General features: G+C 41.2%; 2 protein-coding genes across 2 annotated transcripts; both read right to left on the reverse strand.

Annotated features, from left to right (window-relative positions):
• Positions 1-977: 977 nt before the first annotated feature.
• Positions 978-4711, reverse strand: LOC139548584 (zinc finger protein ZFP2-like). The gene is made up of 2 exons (XM_071358350.1): positions 4084-4711; positions 978-3295 (listed from the first exon to the last, which is right to left on the reverse strand). Exons 1-2 carry the CDS (start codon positions 4397-4399, stop codon positions 2175-2177), a joined length of 1437 nt encoding a protein of 478 aa, XP_071214451.1. The 5' UTR covers positions 4400-4711; the 3' UTR covers positions 978-2174.
• Positions 4712-12024: 7313 nt separating this feature from the next.
• On the reverse strand, positions 12025-23998 carry LOC139549403 (zinc finger protein 664-like). The gene is made up of 2 exons (XM_071359885.1): positions 23499-23998; positions 12025-13837 (listed from the first exon to the last, which is right to left on the reverse strand). Exons 1-2 carry the CDS (start codon positions 23743-23745, stop codon positions 13044-13046), a joined length of 1041 nt encoding a protein of 346 aa, XP_071215986.1. The 5' UTR covers positions 23746-23998; the 3' UTR covers positions 12025-13043.
• Positions 23999-24615: the final 617 nt, after the last annotated feature.

Consider the following 24615-nt stretch of genomic DNA (forward strand, 5'->3'; position numbering starts at 1 on the left):
ACATCTTCCAGGTGATTAAAAATCTAATTTCAATACCAGTGTATTATATATATTTTTTTTCACCAATGTCATGAAATCCAATTGCAACTCCTCTACGGACTCGGGGGAGAGGCGAAGGTCGAGAGCCATGCGTCCTCCGAAACACGACCCTGCCAAGCCGCACTGCACATCTTGACACACTCCTCGCTTAACCTGGAAGTGATACTGCCTGGATTAGAACCATAAAATGATGCAGCTGATGATCATTAAATTAGAATCAGAGACTGTAGTTACGCCTCTAGTGACGCCAATGACAAGCATACCCATTACATGATGCAGCCACCACCATGCTTGAAAATATGTAGTCAGTGATGTGTTGAATTTGCTCCAAACATAACGCTTTTGTATTCAGGATATAAAGTTAATTTCTTTCCCACATTGTTTTTCATTATTACTTTAGTGCCTCATTGCAAACAGAATGCATGTTTTGGAATATTTGTATTCTATACAGGCTTCCATCTTTTCACTCTGTCATTTAGGTTAGTATTGTGGAGTAACTACAATGTTGTTGATCCATCCTCAGTTTTCTCCTATCACAACCATTAAACACTAACTATTTTAAAGTCACCATTGGCCTCATGGTGAAATCCCTGAGCGGTTTCCTTCCTCTCCAGCAACTGAATTAGTGACTGGGTATATTGATACACCATCTAAAGTGTAATTAATATCTTCACCATGCTCAAAGGGATATTCAATGTCTGCTTTTTTTTACCCATTTACCAATACATGCACTTCTTTGTGAGGCGTTGGAAAACCTCCCTGGTCTTTGTGGTTGAATCTGTGTTTGAAATTCACTGCTCGACTGAGGGACATTACAGATGTGTGGGGTACAGAGACGAGGTAGTCATTCAGACATCATGTTAAACACTATTATTGCACACAGAGTGAGTCCCTGCAACTTATTATGTGACTTGTTAAGCAACATCTTTACTCCTGAACTTATTTAGGCTTTTAATTACATTTGTAAACATTTCCAAAAACATAATTCCACTTTGACATTATGGGGTATTGAATCCATTTAAACCCCAGTATCTCTACTTGCACATTCATCTTCTGCTATTCACATTCACATTCCCTACCATTCCAGTGTTTAATTGCTATATTGTAATTACTTCGCCACCATGGTCTATTTATTGCCTAACCTCTCTTATTTGCACATGCTGTATATAGATTTTTCTACTGTATAATTGATTGTATGTTTGTTTATTCCATGTGTAACTCTGTGTTGTTGTATGTGTCATTGCAAATGAGAACTTGTTCTCAACTAGTCTACCTGGTTAAATAAAGGTGAAATAAAAATACATTTTAAATTCAGGATGTAACACAACAACATGTGGGACCAGTCAAGGGGTGTGAATACTTTCTGAAGTCTCTGTATATATAAAACTCCCCCCACCCAGCAATCTGATAGCATCAGTAAAATCTGTTGAAATAAAACCACAGATAAATATACCTAACATAGTACAATCTAATAGCATCAGTAAAATCTGTTGAAATAAAACCACAGATAAATATACCTAACATAGTACAATCTAATAGCATCAGTAAAATCTGTTGAAATAAAACCACAGATAAATATACCTAACATAGTACATCTATTAAACAATACATCACAATACAGCAGAAATAGTTACACATTATAGATCCATTCATGGATGTACAGGTCTGTTGGATAAACCTTCAGAAATAGTTACACATTATAGAGATCCATTCATGGATGTACAGGTCTGTTGGATAAACCTTCAGAAATAGTTACACATTATAGAGATCCATTCATGGATGTACAGGTCTGTTGGATAAACCTTCAGAAATAGTTACACATTATAGATCCATTCCTGGATGTACAGGTCTGTTGGATAAACCTTCAGAAATAGTTACACATTATAGAGATCCATTCATGGATGTACAGGTCTGTTGGATAAACCTTCAGAAATAGTTACACATTATAGAGATCCATTCATGGATGTACAGGTCTGTTGGATAAACCTTCAGAAATAGTTACACATTATAAAGATCTATTCATGGATGTACAGGTCTGTTGGATAAACCTTCAGAAATGTCCGCTGCTGATTTCTTCCAGGTGTCCATAGCGGACACCCTGGTCCTGTGAATCCTGGCCGTGGACAAATTCTCAGTCAGAAACATAAGTCAGAACACAGCCTCTCTATTCTCTCATGTGTTTTCAGGTCCTCTGACTGGGAAAATGTCTTTCCACAATGAGAGCAGTGGTATGTTGTCTCCTCCTGTGTATTAGTATGTTGGAAAGGCTTCTCTCCTGTGTGTGTTCTCTCATGCTTTTTCAGAGTCCCTGACCACCTAAAACTCTTTCCACAGTGGGAACAGTGGTAGGGCATTTCTCCTGTATGTATTCTCTCATGCGTTTTCAGACTCCGTGACCACCTAAAACTCTTTCCACAGTGAGAACAGTGATACGGCGTTTCTCCTGTGTGTATTCTCTCATGCGTTTTCAGACTCCCTGACCACCTAAAACTCTTTCCACAGTGGGAACAGTGGTAGGGCATTTCTCCTGTATGTATTCTCTCATGCGTTTTCAGACTCCGTGACCACCTAAAACTCTTTCCACAGTGAGAACAGTGATACAGCGTTTCTCCTGTGTGTATTCTCTCATGCGTTTTCAGACTCCCTGACAACCTAAAACCCTTTCCACAGTGAGAACAGTGATACGGCTTTTCTCCTGTGTGTATTCTCTCATGCATTTTCAGATACCTTGACAACCCAAAACTCTTTCCACAGTGAGAACAGTGATACGGCGTTTCTCCTGTGTGTGTTCTCTCATGCGTTTTCAGACTCCTTGACAACCTAAAACTCTTTCCACAGTGAGAACAGTGATACGGCTTTTCTCCTGTGTGTATTCTCTCATGCGTTTTCAGACTCCTTGACAACCTAAAACTCTTTCCACAGTGAGAACAGTGATACGCCGTTTCTCCTGTGTGTGTTCTCTCATGCATTTTCAGATACCTTGACCACCTAAAACTCCTTCCACAGTGAGAACAGAGGTAGGGCTTTTCTCCTGTATGTATTCTCTCATGCGTTTTCAGAATCCTTGACAACCTAAAACTCCTTCCACAGTGGGAACAGTGATACGGCATTTCTCCTGTATGTGTTCTCTCATGCATTTTCAGGCTCCCTGACCACCTAAAACTCTTTCCACAGTGGGAGCAGTGGTGTTGGTTAGGCGTCTCTGGGTCTGTTTCCTCTGAGGAACTCTTCCTGCTGTCAGAGTTTGGTCTCTCTCCTGCCAAAAGACAAACAGATGATTTAGTTAAACAGACAGACCTGAATGAAACCTGCATTAAATAAAATTGTCTTCCTATGAGGTTTAATCTAGACTAGATCCCTCAATAACCTGACGTCAGTCTTCACAACATTACATCATTAAAAATAAACTTGGTGACGGTGAGATTTAAAAGCAAATGATGTAGAGCTCCAAATCTAATTTCTCAGGGAATGTCATGTTTATAGGCTGAGTAGAGCTCTATAATAATAGATAATGTCATGTTTATAGGCTGAACAGAGATGGTTGTTTGCCATTCTGTGGGACAATTAAGTTGTGATTTTGTGGTGGGGGGACTCTGATGGTATACACATGGTACAGTTAAGCAATAAGACCCGAGGAAGTGTGGTATATGGCCAATATAGCATGGTTAAAGACTGTCCTTATGCACGACGCAATGCAGAGTGCCTGGATACAGCCCTTAGCCGTGGTATATTGGCCATAGATCACAAACCCCTGGGGTGGATTATTGCAATTATAAACTGGTTACCAACGTAATTAGAGCAGTAAAAATACATGTTTTGTCATACCCATGGTATACGGCCTGATATACCACGGCTGTCAGCCAATCAGCATTCAGGGCTTTAACCACCAATTTTAAAATGTAGCTTTAACATTATATTATCACATAAATTCCTATAGTACAGAACAACATTTTCAAGTATAGAATTTCAGTAGCATGCTGCTTAAAAACCACACATTCATTCAAAACCTTTAGAGTTAGTGCCCGTTGTTAAGACAGTACTTACTGGTGGTAATCAGATCTCCTGACTCCTCTGTCAATATGACCGTTATCTCTCCCTCTTTCTCCTTCTTCACTCCAAAAACTGCCTCCTCCTCTTTCTCTTCCTCTTCTTTCACTGTAACATCCTCTTCCTCTTTCACTCTGAATGCGTCTTTCTCTTCTTCTTTCACTGTAACTGCCTCATCCTCTACTTCTTGTTTTACTGTCACATCCTCTTCTTCCTTTTCCTGTTTCACGACAACGTTCAGCCACAGACCTTCTTTCTCCGTCAAGCAGACCACCTCTTCTTTAGCAGGAGGGGGGGTATTTAGTGAGCTCATGGTCGGGGATAATAGCTAGCTAGCTATCATTGGCGACTAGGCTAGTGCTAACTTAACCAGCCAGCTACTATAGCTGACTAATACAAAATAACGTAATATTAAATTAAATAGGTTAACAAGTAGATACGACCTAAGTGTGTCGAAAACACAGTAGGTAATATACACCGAAAGCGTATAAATAGCTTGAATCTTTCGGCTATGTTGGCTAGCAAGCTACCGAGGTGGTTGACGAGCTGTTTATGAAGAACCGTCCACTAGATTATACGTCACGCTGGCAGCATCGCCTGAAAGACGCACATCGCCGTCTGCTGACTGGAGTGGGAAACGCAGTTGAGGATCATATTTTATTTTCAGACAAAGATTATTGTAAATGGATGTAATTAAATAATACCATTATATTGAGACATACAAAGACAGGAATGTGTTGATTGATTGGTGCGAATAAAAAATGTTTACTACTGCACATTTAAGGCAGTTTCATTAAGTCAAACTAAATCTAAATATTTAGCAAGCTACTGTAGGTCCATACTGCTCCTACATGGTGTAACAATACATCATATAGATGTATATAATGAACAGACTAGGTCTATACTGCTCCTACATGGTGTAACAATACATCATGTAGATGTATATAATGAACAGACTAGGTCTATACTGCTCCTACATGGTGTAACAATACATCATGTAGATGTATATAATGAACAGACTAGGTCTATACTGCTCCTACATGGTGTAACAATACATCATGTAGATGTATATAATGAACAGACTAGGTCTATCCTGCTCCTACATGGTGTAACAATACATCATGTAGATGTATATAATGAACAGACTAGGTCTATACTGCTGCTACATGGTGTAACAATACATCATGTAGATGTATATAATGAACAGACTAGGTCTATACTGCTCCTACATGGTGTAACAATACATCATGTAGATGCATATAATGAACAGACTAGGCCCATACTGCTCCTACATGTTGTAACAATACATCATGTAGATGTATATAATGAACAGACTAGGTCTATACTGCTCCTACATGGTGTAACAATACATCATGTAGATGTATATAATGAACAGACTAGGTCTATACTGCTCCTACATGGTGTAACAATACATCACGTAGATGTATATAATGAACTGAATAGGTCTATACTGCTCCTACATTGTGTAACAATACATCACGTAGATGTATATAATGAACAGACTAGGGCTATACTGCTCCTACATGGTGTAACAATACATCATGTAGATGTATATAATGAACAGACTAGGTCTATACTGCTCCTACATGGTGTAACAATACATCATGTAGATGTATATAATGAACAGACTAGGTCTATACTGCTCCTACATGGTGTAACAATACATCATGTAGATGTACACTACCATTCAAAAGTTTGGGGTCACTTGTTTATGAAAGAAAATCAATTTTCTTCATTTATTTACCTGTTTTTGCTTTGTCATCATGGGGTATTGTGATGTCATTATGGGGTATTGTGATGTCATTATTGGGTATTGTGTGTAGAATGATGAGGGGGGAAAATGATTTAATCCATTTTAGGATAAGGCTGTAACGTAACAAAATGTGGAAAAGGTGAAGGGGTCTGAATAATATCTGACTGCATTGTATATATAGGGGCAGTAATTAGTGACATCCCTTCATGAAACAGGAGGGCTCGTTCGACATTGCAGCCGACAGTGCAGGTGGCTGCCGACTGCTGATTGACTAATTTACAAATCACCTTGCATCATAAATAACTACTCATTATTATTTATAAATCTGTCAGCCAGTCACCGCTTACCCACAATGCAGCATGTATTTGATGCTCTCGAACACGGCCAGTGGTTTAATATAAATGACATAATGGCTACGCTGCTACGGCGTGTGACTTCATCTATAAAAATGTGGCTGTTCTAAATTCTGTGTTGCTCAAAGCCTTGAGTAATGAACCAATTTTTTATACAATTGGCTCGAAAGCATCAATGCTTCAGGAAGCGTTATTTCCCCATCACTACTTTTCAGCATGTTTTCTGTGAACTAGACTACGGGACTTTTGTAACTTTTTCTCCGGTAGTTGGTCTCGCTGACCATAACCGTGCTGGTTGGCTACGCTGGTTAGGCTAATAGCTAGTTGGCTAAATAGCTAACGTTAGCTGGTTGGCTAAGATAACTGCATATAGCTAACGTTAGCTGGCTGGCTTAGATAACTGCATATAGCTAACGTTAGCTGGCTGGCTAAGATAACTGCATATAGCTAATGTTAGCTGGCTGGCTAAGATAACTGCATATAGCTAACGTTAGCTGGCTGGCTAAGATAACTGCATATAGCTAACGTTAGCTGGCTGGCTAAGATAACTGCATATAGCTAACGTTAGCTGGCTGGCTAAGATAACTGCATATAGCTAATGTTACCTGGCTTGCTAACTGCATATAGCTAACATTCTTTGATATTTGGTTAGATGGCATTATGTATTTACAAAATTGTGGTTTACTTTAATCACTCAAGTCATGAGTGCAAATTATTGGTTTAATTTAAAGTTATACTTTTTAAGATATTTCTGTTGTAGTTTACATCATAGGGAATAGGTTGGTCCTCCATATTACTTCACACCTGACTTTGGCATTCTTCTGAATTCTGATTGGTTTAATGTAATAACTCCAAAAATAGAACTGTGAGGTGTTACTTTGCATTGGAAATGTTTTAATATTTTATTTGATATTTTATAAACAATACAAAACATTCACATACAAACAACATCATAGAAACATTAACTACATCACACCTGTCCAGACCCACTAGAACACACCTCCATCTCCATTAACTACATCACACCTGCCCAGACCCACTGGAACACACCTCCATCTCCATTAACTACATCACACCTGCCCAGACCCACTAGAACACACCTCCATCTCCATTAACTACATCACACCTGCCCAGACCCACTAGAACACACCTCCATCTCCATTAACTACATCACACCTGCCCAGACCCACTAGAACACACCTCCATCTCCATTAACTACATCACACCTGCCCAGACCCACTAGAACACACCTCCATCTCCATTAACTACATCACACCTGCCCAGACCCACTAGAACACACCTCCATCTCCATTAACTAAATCACACCTGCCCAGACCCACTAGAACACACCTCCATCTCCATTAACTACATCACACCTGCCCAGACCCACTAGAACACACCTCCATCTCCATTAACTACATCACACCTGCCCAGACCCACTAGCACACACCTCCATCTCCATTAACTACATCACACCTGCCCAGACCCACTAGAACACACCTCCATCTCCATGAACTACATCACACCCCATCACATAAAGAGGAAGACCTGATGTACAATATATGGGAAAGAATATAGTTGAGGGAAATAATCCAAACCTAGTTGTGCCTAGTTAGGACATAACGTTAGCTAGCTAGATAACGGTACTGTACTGTAGCTCATACACCGCCGACGGTCAAACCCGGCTTTCTAATATTTACGGTAATTAGCTATAGTAACGTTATGGAAGCTATTCACAGAAAACCATCATTGTCTTCGTTATTCATCATTAGTATGTTATATTATTATATATAAATGTTTTCGAGACATATTCAGAGCCAAACATCAACCCTACTTAACCATTTTAACTGTTGTCGCATCCAAACTTGTCACCATCGTTTTCAGTTGTAATTGCGAAGTTCCCAGAAGAAGTCCAGCAACAACGGAGGTTCCTCGATGAACCCACCTTCTAACAAGTTCTTTGAAGAACCTTTTGGGGCTGTTTTTCATTGACCAAGAACCCTACGGTTCTTAGGGGATCTGAGAACAACTCCAGTTGAACCCTTCATTTTTAGAGTTGTAGTTAGCTCTATTTACTCTCAGATTCAAAACACGCTGATTAGCATCAACGATCAAGTCAGCTGCTGCTGCTCCAATACAGTATGAGGTGAGACGGTGAACTGACGTTGAACTGGGCAGTCAGCTGCTGCTGCTCCAATACAGTATGAGGTGAGACGGTGAACTGATGTTGAACCGGGCAGTCAGCTGCTGCTGCTCCAATACAGTATGAGGTGAGACGGTGAACTGATGTTGAACTGGGCAGTCAGCTGCTGCTGCTCCAATACAGTATGAGGTGAGACGGTGAACTGACGTTGAACCGGGCAGTCAGCTGCTGCTGCTCCAATACAGTATGAGGTGAGACTGGTAAACTGATGTTGAACTGGGCAGTCAGCTGCTGCTGCTCCAATACAGTATGAGGTGAGATGTGAACTGACGTTGAATCATAATAATTAAGTAAATAAAAATGTATTAGTGAAGCTGTTAAAAAATAGTATATGGCAAATTAAATATATTACTCTATTGTTATCATATAGAAACATCATGGAATATTGTACATCATATTAGCATCACATACATTATTGTTTCATTCAATTTCACATAATAAGGATATTTAATATTTAAAAGTACAGAAGTCAGAACCCATCACCTGCTATATAAAAGAGACAGAAGAAGGCACAATGGTCAATGCTACCTGGGATCCTTGGGACATCCCTACCCTAAACCCTAACTTTAACCATTTTAAATGTCAACTTCAATGAGCTAGGGACGTCCCAAGGATGTATCTCTACCTGAAAATACATGATCTAAGTGATTGATAGTTGGTATTCAGCAGTCATAATTCCTTATTTACTTTAATGAACTACTAAAATAGTTATTTTGTCAGACAGCAGCTCTACACTTTATTGACTGACTGATCCATTCATCCTTTCATCCCTCCTCAGCCTTCCTCTCCTCTGAAGACCCAGTGAGGGTGGAGCTCAGTCAGAGAGCTGTTGAGGGACTGGTTAGGAAGAACACTTCTACAGCCAGAGAGGTGAGAGGTCACACATGGTTTAGATGGTAAATATTTATGTCCCCTTAGTGGTTCATCACGTAAGCAAAAGGGAATATGTTCCATCATCTATGTTTATTTACATCAGTGCAAATTGTCCACTGATATTGGTGTAATTTCTCACCCCTTTTGGCTGTATGAAAGTTAATTTCCCCTCAGACACACATTTGTTCTTTGATATTATGAAGGTAATTTATGTAGAATGTACTTTTCCCCACTAATTCACCCCATCTCTTTATATTGCTGATGCATATTCAGTGGCCTGACTGCATCCAGACTATGTCAAGGCCCGTCCTGGTAGATCTGAACCTAATGCAGCTTGGAGTGATTGCATGACAGAAGTCACATTTAGGTGCCAGGTGTAACTGAGGCCATAGATGCTCCTTATCCATTACTTTGAGAGTTTTATATAATATGACTAAATGTGTTTCTTTCTGTGTTGCAGGGGCAGTCAAGAAATGGAACAGCAAGGCCACAGAACATGACATAAGCAGAGCTGTGGGAGACCACCTCAAGCCCCTGGTAGAGCCGGGGGTGGTGTTTACCACTCCACCAGCAGAGCTGTGGGAGACCACCTCAAGCCCCTGGTAGAGCCGGGGGTGGTGTTTACCACTCCACCAGCAGAGCTGTGGGAGACCACCTCAAGCCCCTGGTAGAGCCGGGGGTGGTGTTTACCACTCCACCATCAGAGCTGTGGGAGACCACCTCAAGCCCCTGGTAGAGCCGGGGGTGGTGTTTACCACTCCACCAGGCCTTCAGCAGGCTGGAAAAGTGGGATTGACACTGATTTTCATACTAAGATGGACCAAGAGTCTGTTGATATTTTCAAATCAAGCTTTATTTATACAGCACACGTCAGACATGGATGCAACACAATGGCTTCACAGAAAAAAACTAAGAAAAAAAATGAAATATTTAGTACACAACAAACATAAGAGGATAAAAAACAGAAGAATAACAACTGAAAGACAAATGAACATTGCAAGGAAATGCCATTGATTAAAATATAAACAATATGATGCTATATCCAACCCAACCCAAAATATAAGCTTGTTTTTTAGGAGGGGTTCTGAAAGACATTATGGGGGTGTCCACTGAAAGTTGACTAGCAACAACAACTGGGACCTAAAAGACACCCACCATGAGACCCACTAAATCTGCCCAAGAAGAGGAAAACAAAAGAAAAACTCACACCAAACTTAAAGACAGGAAGTAAACCAAAAAGGGGGAGCAACTAAAGGTGTTTACTTTCCACATCTATCAAGACAACTGGAGCACTGGGCCAGACACTCTTAAATAGAACCTGCACCAGCTCAGGTGAAACACCTTCCCACTAACGAGATGGACAAGCCAGCACAGGTGTAACACATACTGACTAACGAGGTGACACCAATCAGTGCTCCCAAGACACATTTCAGTTGAATGCATTCAGTTGTACAATCAATCAATCAATCAATCAAATGTATTTATAAAGCCCTTCTCACATCAGCTGATGTCACAGAGTGCTGTACAGACACCCAGCCTAAAACCCCAAACAGCTAGTAATGCAGGTGTAGAAGCACGGTGGCTAGGAAAAACTCCCTAGAAAGACCAGAACCTAGGAAGAAACTTAGAGAGGAACCAGGCTCTGAGGGGTGGCCAGTCCTCTTCTGGCTGTGCCGGGTGGAGATTATAACAGAACATGGCCAAGATGTTCAAACGTTCATAGATGACCAGCAGGGTCAAATAATAATAATCACAGTGGTTGTCGAAGGTGCAACAGGTCAGCACCTCAGGAGTAAATGTCAGTTGGCTTTTCATAGCCAATCATTCAGAGTATCTCTACAACTTCCATTTCACATAATCATCTACAATGCTTCACCTTCTACAATATAAACATGGTGTCTACTGGCTGTCAACAATTAAAAACAAGAAAAAACACATATTTCTAAATAATAATATACAAATGTATAATTTTTTTCTGCTTTTTCTTTCTATAGAATCCTAGAACTTCTAGAACTCTCGTCTTCCTAAAACTCACTAGCTCCTAGAACTCTCGTCCCCTTGGAACGAGCCCAAACAAAACTAAAATCAAATAGTATTAGTCACATGTGCCGGATACAACACTGGAACTCTTACTTACGAGCCCCTAACCAACAATGCAGTTTAAAAAAAAATACAGAAAAGAATAAGAGATAAAACTAATCTCCAACACGGGAAAAACGTGTTTGTGAAATTGTGACCATGGTAACTCACTGGCTAAATGCAAAACACAAATCTATTTGACTGCCCACCCTTGATAATCAGCAACCAAGTTGTCCTTAACACAGACATGTCTGATTTCAAGAGGAAACTCCTGCGATATCCGTAGTAACTTTCCACCTCACTGCGGAGCTTCTCTCTCTTTTCAGGGTTCACTAGATAGGCATGTTGTTGGATATAAAAGCAGGGTAACAATGTCAATATAAATGTACCCAAAAATGTCAAGTTGGTTGCATGAATAACTATGATTACTAAATGTTACATAATTGTAAATATGAAATATCAAAACCAAATGTTCACCCCTTTGTTAATATGTATTGGCAATAATTAACTTAATGGTGAGGCATGGAATAATAAAACATGTATCTTTTGTCAGGCTGAATGTTTGAAATATGAGGTGATTTGAGTCATGCTTCTTCAGTAGTGGAATAAAGACAATTAGCATTTGAATGTTGTCAAGAAATACTACAGATTGTTAATACAATTGATTATAGACCAATTTATTATACTGTGTATAGGCTGCAAGTACGTTGAAATTAAAGACATCTCAACTTTCACTTTCAACATATATTGGACTTCTGGCATCTTTTTAATGACATTTTGTCCAAATCAATAACCAATATGCATTAACAGTTTGATAAATTGAAAACCAAAACATAAAATTTAAACAAACGTGCCACAATAATAATTTTACTTTTTAAACAAGCTCCTTTATAAACCAGAAACACTGTTGTTTTGACAAGTAGCAATAAATATCTTATATTGATATTTACATCAGGTTCTTCGTGCGTGGAACTAACAACTAAAAAAACACATGGAAATGGGAGATATATTTAACCTCACTGGTTAGAGGACAACCTGCAGAAGACAGTCAGCTACATTTTGGAGTGATGCATTTAAATGTAGGGGTCTCTAAACAAAGGAACGCAACACTTATTTGTCATCACTCATCGATATCATGTTGAAATCAATTGTGCCGAGAGGAGGGAGATGAGGTTGCACGTCCTGTTAAAACTAACAGCTCAAAAACCACACGGAATCTGGGAATAATGTGTACATCCCTGGTTAGTGGACAATTTGTAGCAAACAGCTCGCTACATTTTGAAGTGTTGCATTTTGATTCAAGTGGGTCACCAACATGGGAAGTGTAAAGACTCTTTTTTTTTTTTGTTACTCACTTTTTGAGCCTGAAAGTCTGAAAGCCCAAAGTCTAATATCCTTCAGATATAATTCAGAGCCTGGATTTTCCCCCTGAGGCTAATATCCATATCATGTTGAAATCAATAGAACAGGGGACAAACGATTAGGGTTCTACATTGTGACATCATTAAAATACTCCTACTACAATGTTAAAACATTCTACATTGTGACATCATTAAAATACTCCTTCTACAATGTTAAAACATTCTACATTGTGACATAATAAAAATACTCCTTCTACAATGTTAAAATATTTTACATTGTGACATTATTTCATTGATATCATGAAACAACTCCTTCATGTATGTATTTTCTGATGTTTAATCAGAGATCTTTTATCAGAGTATCTCTTGTCACATTGATCACAGCTATGCGGTTTCTCTCCTGTGTGTGTTCTCTGATGTGATACCAGGCTGTTTGACTGAGTAAAACTCTTCCCACATTGAGTACAGCTATAAGGATTCTGTCCTGTGTGTGTTCTCTGGTGCAAAGTCAGCTGGCTAGATGTAGTAAAACTCTTCCCACACTGATCACAGCTGTAAGGTTTCTCTCCTGTGTGTGTTCTCTGGTGTATTGTCAGACGACCAGATGAAAGAAAACTCTTCCCACATTGATCACAGTTATAAGGTTTCTCTCCTGTGTGTGTTCTCTGGTGTACTATCAAGCTGCTTGAGTGAGTAAAACTCTTCCCACATTGAGTACAGCTATAGGGTTTCTCTACTTTGTGTGTTCTCTGGTGAGATTTTAAATGTCCTGACGAAACAAAACTCTTTCCACAGTCAGAGCAGCTAAAAGGTTTCTCTCCTGTGTGGATTCTCTGATGTCTTTTAAGGTCTGCCGAGGAGGTAAATTTCTTCCCACAGTCAGAGCAGCAGAAAGGTTTCTCTCCAGTGTGACTTCTCAGGTGTAATTTCAGTGAATCTGATCTTAAGTAACTCTTCCCACAATCAGAGCAGCAGTGAGTTTTCGTTTTGGGTCTCCGCTGGTGTTTCTTGAGGTGTTTTGATCTGGAGAGACTCTTCTTCTCTGCCTTGTCAGCATCATGAGATTGTTGAGGTTCCCCAGAGGATCCACGGTAGTCCCGTCTCTCTCCTGTGTGAACAACAAAGTCAGACAGATGGTTAAAGGACCACAACAGCAGAAATGCACTGTTTATTTTTTATTTTTTTAATCACATGAGAATTAACATCGATGAGTGTAGGCTAGAAAGTTATTACAGTTGCTGAACCCCAGTGTGCCAGATGACTCTGTCACCTTATAGGCCCCTTTCTAAAATTGCCACACAATATGCCATATATGTACAGTTGAAGTCGGATGTTTAAATGTATTTGGCTAAGGCATGTAAACTCAGTTTTTCACAATTCCTGACATTTAATCCTAGTAAAAATTCCCTGTTTTAGGTCAGGTAGGATCACCACTTTATTTTAAGAATGTGAAATGTCAGAATAATAGTAGAGAGTGATTTATTTCACCTTTTATTTCTTTCATCACATTCCCAGTGGGTCAGATGTTTACACACACTCAATTAGTATTTGGTAGCATTGCCTTTAAATGGTTTAACTTGGGTCAAATGTTTCAGGTCGCCTTCCACAAGCTTCCCACAATAAGTTGGGTGAATTTTGGGCCATTCCTCCTGACAGAGCTGGTGTAACGGAGTCAGGTTTGTAGGCCTCCTTGCTCGCACACACTTTTTCAGTTCTGCCCACAAACTTTCTATGGGATTGAGGTCAGGGCTTTGTGATGGCCACTCCAGTACCTTAACTTTGTCAAAACACCAGTCTCAACGTCAACAGTGAAGAGGCGACTCCGGGATGCTGGCCTTCTAGGCAGAGTTGCAAATATCTCAGACTGGCCAATAAAATAAAATAAATTAAGATTGGCAAAAGAACACAGATACTGGACAGAGGAACTCTGGGAATTCAAGCTACCCATGTTTACTATTATAATAAATAAACTATTACTGTTATAATAAATGGAAAATCTAAATACAAATTACAGATTTCTCAGGCATTTATTTTGTGGATGTATCGAAACCGTCTAGAATTCATCCATGATGTCATAATGATAGTTTAACCAGGTTTCTAGGCTATATAGTAGAGGTCGACCGATTATGATTTTTCAATGTCGATACCGATTATTGGAGGACCCAAAAAAGCCGATACCGATTAAATCGGCCAATTTAAAAAATATATATTTGTAATAATGACAATTACAACAATACTGAATGAACACTTATTTTAACTTAATATAATACATCAATAAAATCAATTTAGCCTCAAATAAATAATGAAACATGTTCAATTTGGTTTAAATAATCAATTTAGCCTCAAATAAATAATGCAAAAACAAAGTGTTGGAGAAGAAAGTAAAAATGCAATATGTGCCATGTAAGAAAGCTAACGTTTAAGTTCCTTGCTCAGAACATGAGAATATATGAAAGCTGGTGGTTCCTTTCAACATGAGTCTTCAATATTCCCAGGTAAGAAGTTTTAGGTTGTAGTTATTATAGGAATTATAGGACTATTTCTCTCTCTACCATTTGTATTTCATATACCTTTGACTAATGGATGTTCTTATAGGCACTTTAGTATTGCCAGTGTAACAGTATAGCTTCCATCCCTCTCCTCTCTCCCACCTGGGCTTGAACCAGGAACACGACGACAACAGCCACCCTCGAAGCAGCGTTACCCATGCAGAGCAAGGGGAAAAACTACTCCAAGTCTCAGAGCGAGTGACGTTTGAAACGCTATTAGCGCACATCCCGCTAACTAGCTAGCCATTTCACATCAGTTACACCAGTCTAATCTCAGGAGTTGATAGGCTTGAAGTCATAAACAGCAGAGCTGCTGGCAAAACGCAGGAAAGTGCTGTTTGAATGAATGCTTACGAGCCTGCTGCTGCCTACCATCGCTCTATCAAATCATAGACTTAATTATAATATAATAACACACAGAAATACAAGCCTTAGGTCATTAATATGGTCGAATCCGGAAACTAAAATGTGCATGTGTCTGCTCAAACGGTCAGAAACAGACTCCATGAGGGTGGTATGAGGGCCCGACGTCCACAGGTGGGGGTTGTGCTTACAGCCCAACATCGTGCAGGACGTTTGGCATTTGCCAAAGAACACCAAGATTGGCAAATTCGCCACTGGCGCCCTGTGCTCTTCACAGATGAAAGCAGGTTCACACTGAGCACATGTGACAGACGTGACAGAGTCTGGAGACGCCGTGGAGAACGTTCTGCTGCCTGCAACATCCTCCAGCATGACCGGTTTGGCGGTGGGTCAGTCATGGTGTGGGGTGGCATTTCTTTGTGGGGCTGCACAGCCCTCCATGTGCTCGCCAGAGGTAGCCTGACTGCCATTAGGTACCGAGATGAGATCCTCAGACCCCTTGTGAGACCATATGCTGACACATGCACATTTGTGGCCTGCTGGAGGTCATTTTGCAGGGCGCTGGCAGTGCACCTCCTTGCACAAAGGCGGAGGTAGCGGTCCTGCTGCTGGGTTGTTGCCCTCCTACGGCCTCCTCCACGTCTCCTGATGTACTGGCCTGTCTCCTGGTAGCGCTTCCATGCTCTGGACACTATGCTGACAGACACAGCAAACCTTCTTGCCACAGCTCGCATTGATGTGCCATCCTGGATGAGCTGCACTACCTGAGCCACTTGTGTGGGTTGTAGACTCCGTCTCATGCTACCACTAGAGTGAAAGCACCGCCAGCATTCAAAAGTGACCAAAACATCAGCCAGGAAGCATAGGAACTGAGAAGTGGTCTGTGGTCACCACCTGCAGAACCACTCCTTTATTGGGGGTGTCTTGCTAATTGCCTATAATTTCCACCTTTTGTCTATTCCATTTGCACGACAGCATGTGAAATTTATTGTCAATCAGTGTTGCTTCCTAAGTGGACAGTTTGATTTCACAGAAGTGTGATTGACTTGGAGTTACATTGTGTTGTTTAAGTGTTCCCATTATTTTTTGAGCAGTGTATTAGGTGCTCCACTATACTGTTAATCTGATATAAGAGGTACAGGAGCTCCACTATACTGTTAATCTGATATAAGAGGTACAGGAGCTCCACTATACTGTTGATCTGATATAAGAGGGACAGGAGCTCCACTATACTGTTGATCTGATATAAGAGGAACAGGAGCTCCACTATACTGTTGATCTGATATAAGAGGAACAGGAGCTCCACTATACTGTTGATATTCTATAAGAGGAACAGGAGCTCCACTATACTGTTGATCTGATATAAGAGGAACAGGAGCTCCACTATACTGTTGATCTGATATAAGAGGAACAGGAGCTCCACTATACTGTTGATCTGATATAAGAGGAACAGGAGCTCCACTATACTGTTGATATTCTATAAGAGGAACAGGAGCTCCACTATACTGTTGATCTGATATAAGAGGAACAGGAGCTCCACTATACTGTTGATCTGATATAAGAGGAACAGGAGCTCCACTATACTGTTGACATTCTATAAGAGGAACAGGAGCTCCACTATACTGTTGATATTCTATAAGAGGAACAGGAGCTCCACTATACTGTTGATCTGATATAAGAGGAACAGGAGCTCCACTATACTGTTGATCTGATATAAGAGGAACAGGAGCTCCACTATACTGTTGACATTCTATAAGAGGAACAGGAGCTCCACTATACTGTTGATCTGATATGAGGAACAGGAGCTCCACTATACTGTTGATCTGATATGAGAGGAACAGGAGCTCCACTATACTGTTGATATTCTATAAGAGGAACAGGAGCTCCACTATACTGTTGATCTGATATAAGAGGAACAGGAGCTCCACTATACTGCTGATATTCTATAAGAGGAACAGGAGCTCCACTATACTGTTGATCTGATATAAGAGGAACAGGAGCTCCACTATACTGTTGATCTGATATAAGAGGAACAGGAGCTCCACTATACTGTTGATCTGATATAAGAGGAACAGGAGCTCCACTATACTGTTGATCCGATATAAGAGGAACAGGAGCTCCACTATACTGTTGATCTGATATAAGAGGAACAGGAGCTCCACTATACTGTTGATCCGATATAAGAGGACCAGGAGCTCCACTATACTGTTGATCCGATATAAGAGGAACAGGAGCTCCACTATACTGTTGATCTGATATTCTATAAGAGGAACAGGAGCTCCATTATACTGTTGATCTGATATTCTATAAGAGGAACAGGAGCTCCACTATACTGTTGATATTCTATAAGAGGAACAGGAGCTCCACTATACTGTTGATCTGATATAAGAGGAACAGGAGCTCCACTATACTGTTGATATTCTATAAGAGGAACAGGAGCTGCACTATACTGTTGATCTGATATGAGAGGAACAGGAGCTCCACTATACTGTTGATCTGATATAAGAGGAACAGGAGCTCCACTATACTGTTGATATTCTATAAGAGGAACAGGAGCTGCACTATACTGTTGATCTGATATGAGAGGAACAGGAGCTCCACTATACTGTTGATATTCTATAAGAGGAACAGGAGCTCCACTATACTGTTGATCTGATATAAGAGGAACAGGAGCTCCACTATACTGTTGATATTCTATAAGAGGAACAGGAGCTCCACTATACTGTTGATCTGATATGAGGAACAGGAGCTCCACTATACTGTTGATCTGATATAAGAGGAACAGGAGCTCCACTATACTGTTGATATTCTATAAGAGGTACAGGAGCTCCACTATACTGTTGATCTGATATAAGAGGAACAGGAGCTCCACTATACTGTTGATCTGATATGAGAGGAACAGGAGCTCCACTATAATGTTGATATTCTATAAGAGGAACAGGAGCTCCACTATACTGTTGATCCGATATAAGAGGAACAGGAGCTCCACTATACTGTTGATCTGATATAAGAGGAACAGGAGCTCCACTATACTGTTGATATTCTATAAGAGGTACAGGAGCTCCACTATACTGTTGATCTGATATAAGAGGAACAGGAGCTCCACTATACTGTTGATCTGATATGAGAGGAACAGGAGCTCCACTATAATGTTGATATTCTATAAGAGGAACAGGAGCTCCACTATACTGTTGATCCGATATAAGAGGAACAGGAGCTCCACTATACTGTTGATCTGATATAAGAGGAACAGGAGCTCCACTATACTGTTGATCCGATATAAGAGGAACAGGAGCTCCACTATAATGTTGATATTCTATAAGAGGAACAGGAGCTCCACTATAATGTTGACATTCTATAAGAGGAACAGGAGCTCCACTATACTGTTGATCCGATATAAGAGGAACAGGAGCTCCACTATACTGTTGATCTGATATAAGAGGAACAGGAGCTCCACTATACTGTTGATCCGATATAAGAGGAACAGGAGCTCCACTATACTGTTGATCTGATATAAGAGGAACAGGAGCTCCACTATACTGTTGATCTGATATAAGAGGTACAGGAGCTCCACTATACTGTTGATCTGATATAAGAGGAACAGGAGCTCCACTATACTGTTGATCTGATATAAGAGGAACAGGAGCTCCACTATACTGTTGATCTGATATAAGAGGAACAGGAGCTCCACTAGACTGTTGATCTGATATAAGAGGAACAGGAGCTCCACTAGACTGTTGATCTGATATAAGAGGTACAGGAGCTCCACTATACTGTTGATCTGATATAAGAGGACCAGGAGCTCCACTATACTGTTGATCTGATATTCTATAAGAGGAACAGGAGCTCCATTATACTGTTGATCTGATATTCTATAAGAGGAACAGGACCTCCACTATACTGTTGATCTGATATAAGAGGAACAGTAGCTCCACTATACTGTTGATCTGATATAAGAGGACCAGGAACTCCACTATACTGTTGATCTGATATTCTATAAGAGGAACAGGAGCTCCACTATACTGTTGATCTGATATGAGAGGAACAGGAGCTCCACTATACTGTTGATATTCTATAAGAGGAACAGGAGCTCCACTATACTGTTGATCTGATATAAGAGGAACAGGAGCTCCACTATACTGTTGATATTCTATAAGAGGAACAGGAGCTCCACTATACTGTTGATCTGATATGAGAGGAACAGGAGCTCCACTATACTGTTGATATTCTATAAGAGGAACAGGAGCTCCACTATACTGTTGATCTGATATAAGAGGGACAGGAGCTCCACTATACTGTTGATCTGATATTCTATAAGAGGGACAGGAGCTCCACTATACTGTTGATCTGATATTCTATAAGAGGAACAGGAGCTCCACCATACTGTTGATATTCTATAAGAGGTCCAGCGCATCAAGCAGTAGCTCCTGGACTAGCACCAGCCTTGGGCTGGACCGTTAATACAATGTTTCCAGTTGACTAGCACCGGCCTTGGGCTGGACCGTTGACACAATGTTTCCAGTTGACTAGCACCAGCCTTGGGCTGGACCGTTAATACAATGTTTCCAGTTGACTAGCACCAGCCTTGGGCTGGACCGTTAATACAATGTTTCCAGTTGACTAGCACCGGCCTTGGGGTGGACCGTTGATACAATGTTTCCAGTTGACTAGCACCGTCCTTGGGCTGGACCGTTAACACAATGTTTCCAGTTGACTAGCACCAGCCTTGGGCTGGACCGTTGACACAATGTTTCCAGTTGACTAGCACCAGCCTTGGGCTGGACCGTTGACACAATGTTTCCAGTTGACTAGCACCAGCCTTGGGCTGGACCGTTGATACAATGTTTCCAGTTGACTAGCACCGGCCTTGGGCTGGACCGTTAATACAATGTTTCCAGTTGACTAGCACCAGCCTTGGGGTGGACCGTTAATACAATGTTTCCAGTTGACTAGCACCAGCCTTGGGATGGACCGTTGATACAATGTTTCCAGTTGACTAGCACCGGCCTTGGGCTGGACCGTTAATACAATGTTTCCAGTTGACTAGCACCAGCCTTGGGATGGACCGTTGATACAATGTTTCCAGTTGACTAGCACCAGCCTTGGGATGGACCGCTGATACAATGTAGTGGGATGGTGTAGGACCCTTTAGGGTTAAAGTAGTGGGATGGTGTAGGACCCTTTAGGGTTAAATGTGGGATGGTGTAGGACCCTTTAGGGTTAAATGTGGGATGGTGTAGGATCCTTTAGGGTTAAAGTAGTGGGATGGTGTAGGGCCCTTTAGGGTTAAAGTAGTGGGATGGTGTAGGACCCTTTAGGGTTAAAGTAGTGGGATGGTGTAGGACCCTTTAGGGTTAAAGTAGTGGGATGGTGTAGGACCCTTTAGGGTTAAAGTAGTGGGATGGTGTAGGATCATTTAGGGTTAAAGTAGTGGGATGGTGTAGGATCCTTTAGGGTTAAAGTAGTGGGATGGTGTAGGATCCTTTAGGGTTAAAGTAGTGGGATGGTGTAGGACCCTTTAGGGTTAAAGTAGTGGGATGGGATGGTGTAGGACCCTTTAGGGTTAAAGTAGTGGGATGGTGTAGGATCCTTTAGGGTTAAAGTAGTGGGATGGTGTAGGACCCTTTAGGGTTAAAGTAGTGGGATGTGTAGGACCCTTTAGGGTTAAAGTAGTGGGATGGTGTAGGACCCTTTAGGGTTAAAGTAGTGGGATGGTGTAGGACCCTTTAGGGTTAAAGTAGTGGGATGGTGTAGGATCCTTTAGGGTTAAAGTAGTGGGATGGTGTAGGACCCTTTAGGGTTAAAGTAGTGGGATGGTGTAGGACCCTTTAGGGTTAAAGTAGTGGGATGGTGTAGGACCCTTTAGGGTTAAAGTAGTGGGATGGTGTAGGACCCTTTAGGGTTAAAGTAGTGGGATGGTGTAGGACCCTTTAGGGTTAAAGTAGTGGGATGGTGTAGGATCCTTTAGGGTTAAAGTAGTGGGATCCTTTAGGGTTAAAGTAGTGGGATGGTGTAGGACCCTTTAGGGTTAAAGTAGTGGGATGGTGTAGGATCCTTTAGGGTTAAAGTAGTGGGATGGTGTAGGACCCTTTAGGGTTAAAGTAGTGGGATGGTGTAGGATCCTTTAGGGTTAAAGTAGTGGGATGGTGTAGGACCCTTTAGGGTTAAAGTAGTGGGATGGTGTAGGACCCTTTAGGGTTAAAGTAGTGGGATGGGATAGGACCCTTTAGGGTTAAAGTAGTGGGATGGTGTAGGACCCTTTAGGGTTAAAGTAGTGGGATGGTGTAGGACCCTTTAGGGTTAAAGTAGTGGGATGGTGTAGGACCCTTTAGGGTTAAAGTAGTGGGAGGGTGTAGGACCCTTTAGGGTTAAAGTAGTGGGATGGTGTAGGACCCTTTAGGGTTAAAGTAGTGGGATGGTGTAGGATCCTTTAGGGTTAAAGTAGTGGGATGGTGTAGGACCCTTTAGGGTTAAAGTAGTGGGATGGTGTAGGACCCTTTAGGGTTAAAGTAGTGGGATGGTGTAGGACCCTTTAGGGTTAAAGTAGTGGGATGGTGTAGGACCCTTTAGGGTTAAAGTAGTGGGATGGTGTAGGACCCTTTAGGGTTAAAGTAGTGGGATGGTGTAGGACCCTTTAGGGTTAAAGTAGTGGGATGGTGTAGGACCCTTTAGGGTTAAAGTAGTGGGATGGTGTAGGACCCTTTAGGGTTAAAGTAGTGGGATGGTGTAGGATCCTTTAGGGTTAAAGTAGTGGGATGGTGTAGGACCCTTTAGGGTTAAAGTAGTGGGATGGTGTAGGACCCTTTAGGGTTAAAGTAGTGGGATGGTGTAGGACCCTTTAGGGTTAAAGTAGTGGGATGGTGTAGGACCCTTTAGAGTTAAAGTAGTGGGATGGTGTAGGACCCTTTAGGGTTAAAGTAGTGGGATGGTGTAGGATCCTTTAGGGTTAAAGTAGTGGGATGGTGTAGGATCCTTTAGGGTTAAAGTAGTGGGATGGTGTAGGACCCTTTAGGGTTAAAGTAGTGGGATGGTGTAGGACCCTTTAGGGTTAAAGTAGTGGGATGGTGTAGGATCCTTTAGGGTTAAAGTAGTGGGATGGTGTAGGACCCTTTAGGGTTAAAGTAGTGGGATGGTGTAGGACCCTTTAGGGTTAAAGTAGTGGGATGGTGTAGGACCCTTTAGGGTTAAAGTAGTGGGATGGTGTAGGATCCTTTAGGGTTAAAGTAGTGGGATGGTGTAGGACCCTTTAGGGTTAAAGTAGTGGGATGGGATGGTGTAGGACCCTTTAGGGTTAAAGTAGTGGGATGGTGTAGGACCCTTTAGGGTTAAAGTAGTGGGATGGTGTAGGACCCTTTAGGGTTAAAGTAGTGGGATGGTGTAGGACCCTTTAGGGTTAAAGTAGTGGGATGGTGTAGGATCCTTTAGGGTTAAAGTAGTGGGATGGTGTAGGACCCTTTAGGGTTAAAGTAGTGGGATGGGCTGGTGGGTTTTGGGGGATAGTGTATAGCTGCAGGGTTAGATGGGCTGGTGGGTTTTGGGGGATAGTGTATAGCTGCAGGGTTAGATGGTGGTGCAATTTACATTTTTCCCCCATTCCCCTTTTTTGGGGGGAGACCAAAATATGCAAAACTGCACTCTGACCTGCAAAAGGCAGCAATATGCAATACAGAGTCTAGTCTGACGAAAAGTCACACGAAGAAGAAAAAGAATTAGGGTACAGGAGAGTAAGACTTGGACCTGATTGTAACAACAACAACAAAATATAGGACCATTTTGATAGTGGGAGTGTGACTCTGTTAGCTTGCCCTTTAATTCAACAACTGCAGAGTGTGTTTATGTTTTTAAGACAATACTTACTGGTGTTAATCTGTTCTCCTGTCTCTTCCTCTTCCAATGTGACAGTTATCTCTCCCGTCTCCTTCACTCCAAAAACAGTATCCTCCTCTTCCTCTTTCACTGTAACAGCCTCATCCTCTGCTTTTGTTACTGTGACATCCTCTTCTTCCTTCTCCTCTTTCACGACCACGTTCAGCCACAGACCCTCTTTCTCCGTCCAGCAGACCGCCTCTTCTTCAACAGGAGGCGAGTAGCTTGGTGAACTCATGGTCGGGGATGTTAGCTAACAGCTAGCTAGCTAGGCTAATGCTAACTTAACCAGCCAGCTACGTTAGCTAACTAATAACAATAACAACGTAAATATGCAATGAAATTATATAACTAGCTAAACGACAGAACTGTGTTCAAAACACAGTGGCTAATATTCATTAAAGCGCGTTAATATTTCGGCTAGCAAGCTACCGAGGAAGCTGACCATTTTTCATTGAACTATAAAAGAACGTGGCTGGGTTGTCACTAGTTACGACAGCCACAAAGTCAGAATTGGCTTAGTTAAAAAAACAAATAGCAATTTTTATTTAATTTTTGGTCATAATTTAAAGGTTAGGGTTAGGCATAAGGTTAGTAATGTGGTTAAGATTAGTTTTTTAGTTTTTTATCTGATTTTTAATAAGAAGAGAGGATGTAGAAATGGGCGGGGTTTAGCCATCATTATGTCTTTGTGACTGTGGTAACTAGTGACGACCGAATAGCTTGTTGTTGAAGAAGCGTCCCGGTCGACAAGCGCCTGACACCCGGGGAAGGACCTGCCTGAAACACCCACATCGCCGTCTGCTGACCGGAGTGTGTAACGCAGTTTGAAGGAAAGTTTTTATTTAAAATGTTCAAACAAAAAAGTTAATACTTTTTTCAACGAATTTATTTTATTTCTCAAGAATTATATTAAACGTATTATAGAGGCAACGTCAAAATTCTAAATTCAAATTGATCATTTAGAGGCTGGGATTCTCTCTATATCTCTCCACACGCCAACACAGTCGACTCATAGCAGTTGTCTTGGAAACCTCTCTCTCTCTCTCTCTCAACGCAGTAGCAGTTCTCTACAGAACCCCTAAAGGTACATTTTTAAATAATATTA

The sequence above is a fragment of the Salvelinus alpinus genome, chromosome 2, assembly GCF_045679555.1.
Source record: "Salvelinus alpinus chromosome 2, SLU_Salpinus.1, whole genome shotgun sequence".
NCBI classification, from domain to species: domain Eukaryota; kingdom Metazoa; phylum Chordata; class Actinopteri; order Salmoniformes; family Salmonidae; genus Salvelinus; species Salvelinus alpinus.